General features: G+C 40.9%; 1 protein-coding gene across 1 annotated transcript in view; it reads left to right on the forward strand.

Moving 5' to 3' along the window:
* The window catches only part of OTC (ornithine transcarbamylase), a 29925-nt gene extending 16831 nt beyond the window's left edge, over window positions 1-13094 (forward strand). Inside the window, 6 exon segments of the mRNA XM_058419304.1 lie at window positions 2102-2255; window positions 9087-9209; window positions 9937-9990; window positions 10096-10245; window positions 10776-10913; window positions 12929-13094. Coding sequence (XP_058275287.1) covers window positions 2102-2255; window positions 9087-9209; window positions 9937-9990; window positions 10096-10245; window positions 10776-10913; window positions 12929-12988 — 679 coding nt within the window. The 3' untranslated portion in view covers window positions 12989-13094.
* The last annotated feature ends 386 nt before the right edge of the window (window positions 13095-13480 follow it).

Genomic DNA, 13480 nt, shown 5'->3' on the forward strand with positions numbered 1-13480 from the left:
GAGAAAACAAAAAAAAGCTCAGATTTCCTCTGCAGAAATAAAAATTACTTTGAAAAGAGAGAGATGGAGCATTCCAATGTACTCAGTGTTCCAATATAACATATTTCCAGGCTCTGGGATTTTGAAGTTCATAGTCTCACTGTTCTGCAAAAGAATGAAAGGAGAGAAAGACCTAGTGGCTGATAAAATAAGAATCTTAAATGCAGTCACCTGATGAACCTGTGCTTACAGCCCCTCAGTTTCCAAAACTTCACCTTCAATAAGACTTATATATTGAGGACCTTTTTTTTTTCTTTGTGATTCCAGCTTTACATGGTTTCCTTTAAACTGAATTAATTACTGGAGACTTAATCATTCCCCTGTAATCAGACCTCCAGGAGAGGGTTACTTGTTTGTGACATAACCCAAGACAGGTGTTTTTTTCCCCAAGTTTTTGACTTGACAAAGAACAAAGCCAGTTTACAGCTGATTTCCCTGCTGTAAAATGTGACATCTAGAAATGCTGGCAGAAGGACTGTTCTGATGTCCTGCTGGTAGATGTCTACTAAGTCTGATATCTACCTTCAACAGACTAAAGATGAAAGTCCAGCAGTTTTCACTAGCTGGTGATGATGAATTTTCCCTAATGGCATACCCTATGAAGGAACCACCTTCTTTAATTTCTTGATCAGCTGTGTCAAATAGAAATCAGACGTCCTGACATCTTGAAGGAAAAAAAGCTATACGGAAAATGAGCAATTTCCCAGTGTGATTGCCCTTCTCCCTTGACTGATGGGGATTGTCCATGCCTTGTTTAGGGTGTCTGCCAGTGAGGTGTCTAACAAAAGGAAGGATGCATCACATCCCTGATGACCAGTTCAAGACAGAACAGGTTTGCCCCAGAGAAAGGAACTGGTGAGCTAAGAAGAAATAATGGCACCAACAGCAACTGTTCCAGTACTTTGTAATCAGCAAATACCTTGTTCGGTTCCTCCTTTTCATTTGTAGTTATTGACAGTCTTTTCTTCACAGAAAGCTCTACAGGCAATCTTAACATGCTTGTGTGAAAAATGTCTGGTGTCAGTAGAAAATGCTTGTTACTGACTTCATCAGGAGACCTTCCTGATGATGGTATTAACAGCCTTATTTCCACAAAAAGAGGTGCAAGGATTTGTCACGGCTAATCAGGAAGGCAGATACTGCAAGGACTTTTCCCACATATTTTTAATTCAGTCCTCCCTTGTTCTGTTTTAAGGTCCTATTTCAGATAACATGAAAACACAAAAAATGCTACTTCAAAGTCAGGCTTCAGGGCCTGATTAAAACACAGAAATGCAGAGAAATTAAGAGCTCCAATCCATATTTAATTTATCTAAAAAATTCAGAGTATACTATGCTAATCCACAATGCTAATCTCTGTGTCTTTCACACTTCAGCAAATGAGGTTAATGCCAGAGTGGTAGAGGGGGGTCCTGCAACCCCTTCCCTTGCACTGAGTTTGAAATTTGGGCATTATTTGAATGTTGATACCATGTGAGTAAATACACAGGTGTGTAGGTAGGAGGAAGCAGGACAACAACCCCAGCCTGCTCTGTTTCTGTGTTTATTAAGATCAGTAAAGAGTTGTTGTAATCTAAGAGAGATCTGTGTTGCTGACACTCACAAAGTCAGGCTACCATACAGAGTCTATAATATTCAGTCAATGCTACCTTTGTTCTTTGCTAAAACACTGAAAAAAAAAAAAAATCATATACCCTATCTCTTCTGAGGTTATCAAATTCTTCAAATGTTACGGTATCACACAATCTCTTATCTTAGTTCAGAGAGTTGAACATGTATCGATGTTCCATCTACAATTAAATGCTAAAGAGAAAAGAATATGAAATAGAGCAGCAGTTTCCATTTACTTACTATAGTAGTGTTAGGAAGTGAAACTTCTTACTTATTAGCAGCTTGTTAAATGACTACATTTGAGTCTGTTCTGCAGGCATGATAAATTATTCAGATAGCTGAAAAATATTGATTCATTACCATTTTTCATTAATATTTATGTGTTGCACGGTGAAGAGTGCAATGGGGTATATTTATATTGTTTGACTTGAGTATTTTCTGCCATCTCAAGGGTGCTGTCCAGCATGACAAATGCAATCTTGGCTCGAGTTTATGACCATAATGATCTGGACCTAATGGCGAAAGAAGCCACGATCCCAATAATCAATGGATTGTCCGATTTATACCATCCTCTTCAGATTTTAGCTGATTACCTAACTCTTCAGGTAAAAATAGAAACTTTTTTTTTGTTAATTCTTAGTAAGTATTTGGGGAATTCAGCTTCAAAACCATTTATGCCTAGGTTTTTCAGAATAGTAATTACATGGCACATGTTGTTAAAGAGATCTTCATCCAGCAATATAATTAAGGGCCTGTTTAATTTAAAACAATTACGTAGTCCTATCAGCTGTAAGTGGGACTGAAGTTAAGCATAAAATTAAGTACTTCATTGGAATTAGTCTGCAATTCAAAGGCTGTATGTATTAAGGAAAAGATGAGAATCTGGCTCAGGCAAAGCCAGCAGAAGTTTTTCACTGACTTAAAAATACTCAGTAGTTTGCTCTTGTCCAAACCTATGGACAGCTTAAAAGAAATCACTATTTATATATTAGGAAATTGGTTGGACAAATTTGTTTTGAAAAGCCAGTTAATGTTACCAGTACAAACGCCTATTGTTCAGGCACTTTAACCAGTTTAAACTTTGCTCACATCAAAGAACGGTTAAAAAATATCTTTTTTTTTTTTTATTTTTATCTAATGTAATAGGGGATTTGACAGCAGGATAACGTTTTACACACAGAATACCAGATGTTTATCTGTGAACAAAAGAACTATGTGGTTTTACAATCAGTCGAGGATCTGGCTTATAAAAAAGATTATTATACTGCAGGGCTGGTTGACAACTGTGATGAACTCCTCTGACCTTGTTTACTTTCTGAATGAATAAAAACCACACTGCTTGAAAACGGTAGGGCAGAATAATTTCCTGATTCATTCAGCTGTGTTTCTCAGCTGTTGGGGACTTTGCTATGGGACATACAGTGTGTGGGAAAGATCTAGTGAGAGTAATATCAAATTATTCATGCTTTAGACCTTAAATACTGGCAGACTCATGGATCTGGTGAAAATCACTTTTTCATTTAAAGTATTTTTTTGTAAATTTTTATATTCACGGTGAAGAGACCAGCAAAAACTGGTGAACTTGAGACTAAAAGGCTTACAGACCTCAGAAAAAGGGAGATTCGTGAGATCACATTGAACCAGCCTCCATGTTTAAATTGCATGAGTAAGCTGTAATGAGAGTGTCATCATTTCATTGTAAACACTGTGTGCAATATAAGTCAGGAGAATCTTCTGGTTGTGTTTTGTGAGGTGTTCTGTCTTGCCAACACCTTATTAATTAGCAGTTTTATCACTTGTGAGTAACACTCTTCAGGAGCAATCTGTGACTCCCAGCCCACACAGCCATGAATATCGCTGCCCCTAAACATGGTTTTATCTAGGCCACAGACTCCAGCACCCAGGTTCACAGTGCTGCTGCCTTCTACTCCACCTCCAGCTAATGTAGAGGGACCACTGAGCATCTCAGCTGCTTCTTTCTCCACTGCTTTTAGTGGGGAGCCTGTGGAAAACAGCGGGGGGAGAACACGCCCTGTTGATCACCCCCTGCTCCTGCATCCTCCTGTAGGGCAGCAGTGGTGGGAGCTCCTGGTGAGCATGAGCCCACAGGCTGCCCTCCTCCCTGGTTTGAATACCAAGGGCAGCACCGACAGCTGTGGGTGCCCTTGCTGCACCAAGCACCAGGGAGGATGTCTTTGGTGATGGAGAAACAGGCCCATAGCAGCTGGTGCTCAAACAGAAGATGTATTTGACATGGAGAGGTGTCATGACAAAGCGAGCACTTACAGAGATCACGAGGAATGGCTCAGCTTTTAGACAGACATGGAAGCTCTTTTAGAATTTGCAGCACTTTCTCACTCAGCCCAATAAGCAGAGCACTATTTCCTCCATCTGCCCACCTTTCAGCATGTTCTTTAGCCTAAATTTTGTCAGGAGATCTTTATAGGGCAGCTGGGTGACCACCCTGCTATGCCAAGGGCATGTTGCACTGCTGGTTGCTGACTCACTTTCTGTTCCTGCTCTCTGATCCAGGAGAGAGGGGCAGGCAGGGGAGAGCTCTCAGCAGCTCCCTGTGGGTGATGGTACTGTCTGAACTCTCCCTTTCTGACCTCTTCCTCTGCTCCCTTTTTTCTTCTTTGCACTTTCAGTGAGTTGGAGAAGACTGGAGTGGCATGTAATGAAACAACATTTTAATCATATAATGAACTTTACCAGGCTGCAGAAGTGAGATTAACTCTTGAAGAGGTGTGAGCCACAGGGTCTTGCTGCTCCTTAGCCCAAGCAAACTTCTCGTGGGGTTTTCAGCAAGATGACATCCAAGTACTGCCTGCAAGAAGATTAATAAAGGGATGTGGAATGGTACCACTGATTCTTTAAATGAGCTGAAAGTCCATGTATAACATTTAGACTGTTTCTGTGCAATACAAAGGCAATTTATTTGATTTATACATATATGCAAACTACAATAGCGGCACAGGCTGCTAGGCTAATATTTAAATGTAACTACTCTTTAACAAATGTCTCTTCCCTATCCCCATAAATATTTTCCTGCCTGGATCTGTTCCTCCCTGCTGTCAGTACATACCCAAAATGTACCTTTTTTTCTTTTCTTTTTTTTTCCTTTTCTGTTTTCCAGTGGAGCACTGGGAAAGAGCACTCTGGCCCTCTTCATGCTTAGCGCATTTTTCTGCTTCCATTTTCTATATCCTATTAATTTTGTTGTGTGCCTTCTTGAACCCTCCACAAGTGCTTTCTTTTTGGTCTGAAACTACATAATTGCATGGTTCGTTTTGAAAAAATGTTTTCTTGCTTATAGCTTCTGATTCCCTTTTCCCCTTCCCAGGTGCATTTTAGTATTGTTATTTCAGTATAGTCCATTGCATCCCCCAAACAATGCAGCTGGTTTATTCTCAGGGCTGTCAATTCTCATTCTGTACTCCAGGCAAATTCTTCTCCTGGAAATGCTCAGGGTATTCCTTTCAGATCATGCAGAGCGCTCCTGCTATGAATATTGGGGTGAGATTCCTCAGGTTCAGCATCCTTCTTCCCAGTGCCTTCTTCCTGAGCAGCCTGGATGCCCTCACATGTTTGAAGTCTAAGCTGGCTCTGTCCTTTAATATTGTGCTCTGGGTTACTGCCCTCTATTATGCCAAGATAAACGTTTTTCTTAGCCTATATATACACTACCTTCCTTCTTAAATGTTGTGTTGAATTGAGTGTGCTTGAGTTATAACCCACTCAAAATGGTCACAAACATGTAAAGAACCCGATTTTGAGGATTTGGGGGTTTGACCTTTAAAGACTGTGAGTTTGTGAGCACACACTGAGCTCCTTTACTCCCCTGCTTGCGCTGAAACAGCCACGTGCTGAGTCCAGCCAGTGCCTCTGGGTGTCCTGGGCAGGAGCTGTGGCTTAGCTTCTGCTCTGCTCGGCGTGGCTGGAGGGCAGCATCACACAATCTGTATTCCAGAGACAGCCCGGGTATTGACATTGATTCAATTGAAATTAATGTCACTGGCCAAATCAGCTCACTTGTAGCCGACTGCAGGATGGCCAGACTGGTAATTAGAGTGGATCCATATGCCACTAGCTTTTATGTCACTGGTCTGGGGGGAATTTTCTTTTTTAGAAAGCAGTGGTTGGCATAAGAAACACATCGGTGATTTCTTTTTAAACAACATAACAAATAATGCTGAGCAGCTTGAAAAAGGCTGCAATATATTCTCAAATCCTCCTTGCTGTGCAACCCCAAGACCTCAAATTTTTACGATTTTCAAATTCATCACCATTATCATCTTTATTAGTCTAACAATTAAAAATCCCAACTAAGATCTGTCCTGATCCTCTAAAATATACTGTTATCGATAACCATGACAAAAACCAGCGTGGGAGTAAGAAAGATAACTGGCTCAGCATCTGCCTTAAGCCCAGTTTGAGAGCCAGAAGATCCAGGTTTGCCCACTTTCTCCTTTACTGGATTGCACTGTCTCCCAAAGGGCTAAAACTTTGATTAGTCCCTGGCATTCCATTTTAAAATTTGACAGATTATTGATTCATTATTCAAAAGCTTGTTTTAATTGAGGGCTGTTATGACAGCTGTGGTCAAACATTTCAGAATTAATCTATAATGGTGTCAGAGTTTCAGTCTCACTGGAAGCAAGTCCAGGCAGAGGCAGACACAAATGTCCCTAATTAGTTAAACCAGTCTTCTCCACACACTGAGCTGGGTCAAATCACGGAGCATACTTATTCTTTCCCAGGGTTTCCCACAGCAGTACACTGCAGCCATGGATAAGAGCAGAAGGAAACATTGTAAAAGCAACATGAGGGTGAGAAAATAATCAGATTTAAAATTGATGTTACTTATTTAGCTGGGATTTTTCATGAGAATATCACAGGCGAGTTTTATGGCGCTACAGCAGCAATTACTGGTTTACCAAAGAGGCTTCATAAGGAAGAAGGGCTCTAGACTTTCGAAATAAGTTTTTTGTGTGTGTGTGTGGCTTTACTAGGAGTTGTGTTCCAAATGTAGAGTGAAACTGCAGAACACCCATGCAGGAGTAAAGCCTCCATCAATACAACATAATTTGTAAAAAACTGGGGAGGGATGCAAAGGGGAAATATCTTTAGAGGGTCTAGTGATCAGCAGGAGTTGTAAAGGCTCTCATTTAATTTAGAGTGTTACTACTAAAACAATTTTAGCAGGATTCCACCCGTGTGATTGCATAAGCACACACTAGAAAAGGGGGAGTGGGCAGGAGGGGAAGTGTTTGTCCCATTTACTGTAGCTTTTGTATTACCTCCAGGCTTTCTGCTTCTGCCCAGCAGTCACCCCCTCTTTGCTGGAAGCTGAGGGTGTGTGTTTGCTTATAAGCAGTGCAGTCACAGTGATCTGGCTTTAGATGAAGAGGTTTGAATTACAGCAGCAGTGCACCAGAGGCAGCACAAAGCCTAGCACAGGATACAAAACAGCCTCCTCCAGCACACACACAGCTTGATTCTGCCTTGCTATGACTCCTTCCATTAGCAAAATGTCTTCATTGAAATCACTTCAGCTCTGTCCATTCTATACAGTAGTCACTGCAGATGTGGTTTGGAATTTGTGTATCAGGGATCATTATACAGACACATCCAGTACTCCATATTTTATCTCTAACGGCTAGTGGCTGGGGAAAACAGAGGAAAGCACTTAGTATGCACTGTGCTTCTTCTAATGCAGAGTAACAGCTGGCAATAAGCTGAAGTTGTTTAACATAGCAGTGTATTTGTGACTCTAGTCAGTGCTTTAAGGCTGAGATATCTATTTTTAAACAGTGAGATGAAAAGAACTCAGGACCGTCTCACTTTGCTTCTGACTGTGGGTTCTGGTCTCAGCTATCACTAAGCCCTAAATGGAAATAACACCCTAAATAAATGCTTCAGCTTGGCCTTCTCCTAGGAGCACCATTGCTAGGAGATGTGGAAGGACTTTGAAAGATCCTTGGAGACCTGCAGAGTGGTTATACTGAAATAACTTCCATGTCCACAAAGTCCTGATTTGTTCTGTAAATGCCCTTGCATCCAATGAGCCTGCTGTTAACAAAATTCAGCTGAAACAGTGACGTTTTTGCAATACCATAGCCCTTAAACCTGAACAGTCTAGGACTCCATCATATTTAGATCTTTACAGCATTTTAATGTCATTCAGTATTTCAAGCACTACTATTTTTGACTCAAAATTGTGGTCACTAGAAGAAATGCTAATAACTTTGTTCTGGAACAACTTCACAAACTATCTGTTTAGGAGAAGCTGCTGCCAGGAGAGGACGGGGTAGTTCCAGCCCTTTTCTTGTTCAGTCTTTTGGCATCTTTTCTGCAACTGCCTGCAAGGTTGCCACTTAGTACAATGTGGATGCTTATCCTCTCTGACAAGCATTGAATCATGTCACACAAAGTGTTGAAACACTGTCTGGCTTCCAGCTACTACAACACAATTGTAGCATGGCCCAGATTTGCACTAGGAATAAAAGGCTCTCCAGAAATTGTTTCAAGAGGCAGAGTTTTACAGAGCAGGCTTATAGGTGAATTTGGTTATGTCTTTGTAAAAATTTTGGCATAAGCTTAAGTGCCTATAAACATGCATATTTAAAACAAATGGTCCTGCTCTGGAAATATGTAACCCCTGCTAGTCTTGCACCTCCTTAGGCTTTATGTGCTGGGGTGGAGGGACAGAGAACTGCACACGGCCAGGCTGTAAGTGCCATCAGGCAAAGCCACAGTTAACTCTGTAATGCTGTTTTCAGTTCGGGTAATCCACATTTTTAAAAAAATCCCTGCACTCTTTGGCTGAACAATGGAGAACAAATGCTGCAGGCCAAGAGTGGCACAGCTGCTTTCAGAGTGCCGCTCTTTGCTGTCCTGTGCAGCTGTGGGGTGAAGATGCACTCATGCACTCCCAGGACACGGCCACTGCCATGGCCACAGGGAACAGCGTGTAGAGGCAACCAAGCCAGAGAAAACCTCAGTAAGGATATTTTCACAATCTGGGGGAAAGGTGGAAGGAGTTCTATTCCAGACATTAGGGCTGTCTCTGAGTTAATAATTTCTAACACTCACTGATGTTTATGAGGCCCAAAGAACAGCTGTCCATCAGTGATGCTAAAATCACTTTGTGTCTGGGGCTGAATCTCTCAGCCTGAGCCTTAAAACGTGGCACATGTGGCCAATGTGTTCTTCTCCGGGGGAAGCAGCAGCACTTGGGCCTTCTTGGGTGACATGGGGGGGCTTTTCTTCCATGACCATCCTGTAGAAGCAGTAATTCCAGGTGTGGTCCATGCAGGTAGCATTTGAAGGCAGCCAGCTGCCTTTGCACAGACCCTTCTGATCATTCTCTCCTGTCCATCAGCCTGCCCAGCTCCTCTGGAATGTAACCCCAGAGCTTGTGATTGCTTTGGCAGGAGCACTTTGGAGGGCTGAAGGGGCTCACCATTGCCTGGATCGGGGATGGCAACAACGTCCTGCAGTCCTTCATGACAAGCGCTGCAAAGCTGGGAATGCACCTGAGGATTGCCACTCCCAGGGTAAGGGAAACCAAATCCGGGGAGAAAGGAAGGCAAACTTCAGCCAGGCTTGTCTCAAACTCTCAGCCATTGTCAAGGGCCCCAGCTGCGGGTGTCTGCATCTATCTCGAGCTCCTGTTTTCAGTACCAAGGTACAAAATCCCCATCCAGTTATTCGGATGCAAAGCAGGAGTGATTCTACTGAGTCCACCATCAGAAATGGGAATACCTGACAGGAATATAAATCACAGACGTTCACAGTTCAATTTGATAAAGCCTTACAAAGTCATCCAATGCACTCTCCCCATAAAAAAAAAAAAAAAAAAAAAAAAAAAAAAAAAAAAAAAAAAAAAAAAAAAAAATTGAGTTTGTTTCAGATGGGTGGAAGTGTTGCATCTCATTTTGTTTAAATTGGTGGTGCAGCATTTTAGAATGTTGCACTGTAATACAGTATAAAATATTTTTAAAAATCAGTTTAGAACAACAAAAAAAAATAAATGTTGTATATACATTTAATTCTGTAACTGTCAAAATACATTTTTCTTATGTTTTTAGAACGCTTTATGCCACTTTATCTCCAAAATAATCTTTCAACAAAATCAACATAATTTTCTCAAGTTTTACAGTTCTGAAAGATATTCTTCTTCAATGGCCAATGGTTCAATAAATATTTTTCTAACCATTCTTATTAATTAGTGAAGATCTTCTACATGTTCCACGATGTCTCACCTATCATCTCTTTTGTCAGGGCTTTGAACCAGACCTCAGGATAACTAAAATAACTGAACAGAACTCCAAAGAGGTAGGAGCCTAAGAAACAGCCCAGGAGAATAGTTTGAATAGAGTTTGTTTTCATTATAAATGAAGTTCCTTGTCTTAGTGATCTTCCTTATTTTACTCACATTAGTATGGTACCAAGTTACTTCTCACAACGGACCCTTTGGAAGCTGCAGACAGTGCCAATGTCTTAGTTACAGACACATGGATTAGCATGGGACAAGAAGAGGAGAAGAAAGAAAGACTAAAGGCCTTTCAAGGTTATCAGATTACAATGCAGGTAAAAAACTGAGATGTTGGGTTTTATTTACATTTTTCCAGTTTGCATTTATAAGAATCAACATCAACGAGGCATGAGTTTGGGGGGGGGGGGGGGGGGGGGGCGTTGAGTGGGGCCAAGGAAAAGTAACATGCAAACCTCACTCCTGCTTAAAAACTCACAGAGATAACAAAGTTTGAGTTACGTCATACACTCCACATGGCTTGGCCTTTTTCAGGGCTTCCCAATGAGAACCAGCTCCAGAACATGTGCAGCAGAGGGGTTTTCACCCCCCTGCTAAAGGCAGAGAAACTGGAGTGACTTTTTGACTTTTGTAAAGTCAGCATTGGACTCTTACAGACTTGCATGGAGATATTCCCATCTTGTTCACAGATGAGGAATTCTTTTGAAGTCTGTGGAACTCTTCTGAGTTCATCATCCAAGTAACCAGAGTGGGAGTTAATATAAAATTTGTTAACCTTTTTTACTAGTTAAGGATTTTACTAATGTCCTCACATATGTCTTTGTTTTATATGTTTTTTAATCTACAGACCGCAAAATCTGCTGCTCCCAACTGGACTTTTTTACATTGTTTACCCAGAAAACCTGAAGAAGTTGATGATGAAGTGTTTTATTCTCCACGATCATTGGTTTTCCAGGAGGCAGAGAACAGAAAATGGACAATTATGGTAAGGAAAAAAAAAAAAAAGTTAACAGTATTTGGAGGTTAGAGTCAATTCTGTTCTGCCTTACATAACAGGCTTGAATTCAAACTAGTTCCACAATAAATAGTGAACATTAAAACATATGTTTCAAATTTACCCCAGAACACATCACAATTTTCACTATAGAAAACATGGTAGCACAAATACTGCTGGGCACAAATGTGATCTATTTTGTGATAATCTGCTGTTACTTGACCCAGGTTTTATCACTAATTGAAATCTACAATATAAACTGTCATATTTTTTTTGTAATTAAATCACTGGATTTACTCTAATGATTAACTCAACTTCTCAATTAAAACATGTTAAACACTGAGTTCCCAGGGTCTGGTCTTTGAAACCACAGTTTCCCAAACACTTAAAACCAGCTATTTTCTCTCAAGAAAAGCTGCTGCTGACACCAATGGGAACTTTCCCTGAGAAAATGCTGGAAGAGAGAAGATTTGAAAGATCCTGAAAAGTTATGGTGTGGGTAACACTGTGCAATCCATGGGAACCATGAGAGGACACTTGGAATTTAACATAAACCATAACTCCCCTCTCAGCATTCCTAGAATTTTAGAAAATTACTGCCAGATCTCAGTAGCCTATTATTTATTTTTGGCTTTAGATCCACCAAGTTGACAAAAACTAGTGAAAACTTTCAGAGGTGAAAAGAAAAACAGAGATGGCATTGTCATAGTTCTGAGATGAAGTCTAGATGTGCTCCAAATGAATAAATAAGGGGTTGAGTGTTGTGTTTGCTAAAACCTCAGACTTTGGGCACAGTCAAAATTACTAAATAAAGTGTGTTAAATTCATAGGTTTATTCTCAAAATTCAACAAAACACTCAGTTGTTTGGGGGGTTTTTTTTGTTTTTTTTTTTTCTTGGCCATGTTTCTAATTCCCCTAAATATTATTTTTTTAAAAAGAAAAGAAACCCTTTACTTTGGGTTCCAGATGCACATCTTGGGGGGGGTGGGGAGGAGTGCTGGGGCCAAACGAAAAGGTCATCTTTGTATTTTATTAACCTATAAAAATAATGAATGTATGGGTCTTGTTTATAGAGTATTTTCTACCACTTTCAGCACTGAGAGCAGACTGAAGAATAGATTATTTGCTCAGCTGTAGATCCAAGCAGGGCTGAGTGCAGCCACACATGGGCTGCACTGAGGGGCTGCACAGCTGTAACTCAGCCACCTCTGTGTGCCTGGGCTTGCCCTGTCACACTGGGCAGCGATGAGGGGAAAGGATGGACAGGCAGCAAGATCACAGCCCCTGGAGAACCCTCACAAATCCAGTGCTGGGCCAAAATAACAATGTGCAGTCAGACCTTGCTGTGAAATCACAGCAGGGTGAACCACGTAAAGCAAGCGTGGGGTTTGTTGTGGGCACAGGCTGGGAGGGACAACGCCATATTTTATTTAGCTGACAGTCCCATCACTCCCATTTCACAGCTGTGCCTAAGGCTGGGCTGGCAGGGCAGGAGGGGTAGATGGCACACTCTTAACCTCAGTGAGGATTTTCCATGTTTCACGACAGAAAGCACATCTAAACTGAGATAAATTTCAGAGTCCATATTCTAGCATGGCTCCCACTGATGCTAATGGAAACTGCTGAAATCCACAAGCCAGCCCATGTGATGTCTGGGTACCTACAGCATCTCCTAGAAGTAGCTGAGAATACATCACAACATGCCAAAAAGGCCTCAGCATTTGATCTAAATGCTTCTGTGAATTGCTCCTAAGCAGTCCATTAATATATTTTGTCCACACTGAGAAAATCTATCAGCTACAATACAGAACATCCTAACTGGTTTTCAGCTCTTGCCTGATTCATCATCAGAAATTCTAGCAAATAAATCTAAGCGTGCCGTGTTTGTCAGGATAATAACTTTCAACACAAGGCTTCAGAGCTGGAAAATATTTCCCCCTTATTTATTTTTATGGAGTATCTGTTTCCAATGTGATTGGATTTTTTTCTTCTCTTCCTCCTCTAGGCTGTCATGGTTTCCCTGCTGACAGATTACTCACCACAGCTACAAAAACCCACATTTTGATGCTTGGATTTCTGCCAGGAGAAAAATACTCCTCATCAGCAGAATATTCTGGTCCACAAATACACAGATCTTCTTCAGAAAGGACCAAGGCAATGAGTGATTTTTTTTTTTAATGAAACCATATAGTTAGCTGTATAATATTGCATTACACTCGTGAAAATGTTCAAGACTATAAACACCATTGCAGAAGCTGCTTTTCATCTGAATGCTCCACCTTTTTAGGGATCAGCATCACGGAAAAAGTTGTACCTTAATGGCTGGGTCTCCCAGCAGCATAGCCATGGCATAGTCTACATGCAGGTGTGGTGGGGCTTGCACTGTGTGATATTGATGCCTAAAGATTTTCAGCTTTTTCATATATTTGTAGCTTTGTAGATTTTTACATAGTTGTATCATTTCTAGTGCTTTTCCTGCCCCATGTCAAATTTTTGAACAATAAGCTAACCCTTTCTAACACATCCTTGAAATTCTGTTTAGTCTTATTCTCAAGAA

This window comes from Hirundo rustica, chromosome 2 (genome assembly GCF_015227805.2).
Source record: "Hirundo rustica isolate bHirRus1 chromosome 2, bHirRus1.pri.v3, whole genome shotgun sequence".
Classification (NCBI taxonomy): Eukaryota; Metazoa; Chordata; class Aves; order Passeriformes; family Hirundinidae; genus Hirundo; species Hirundo rustica.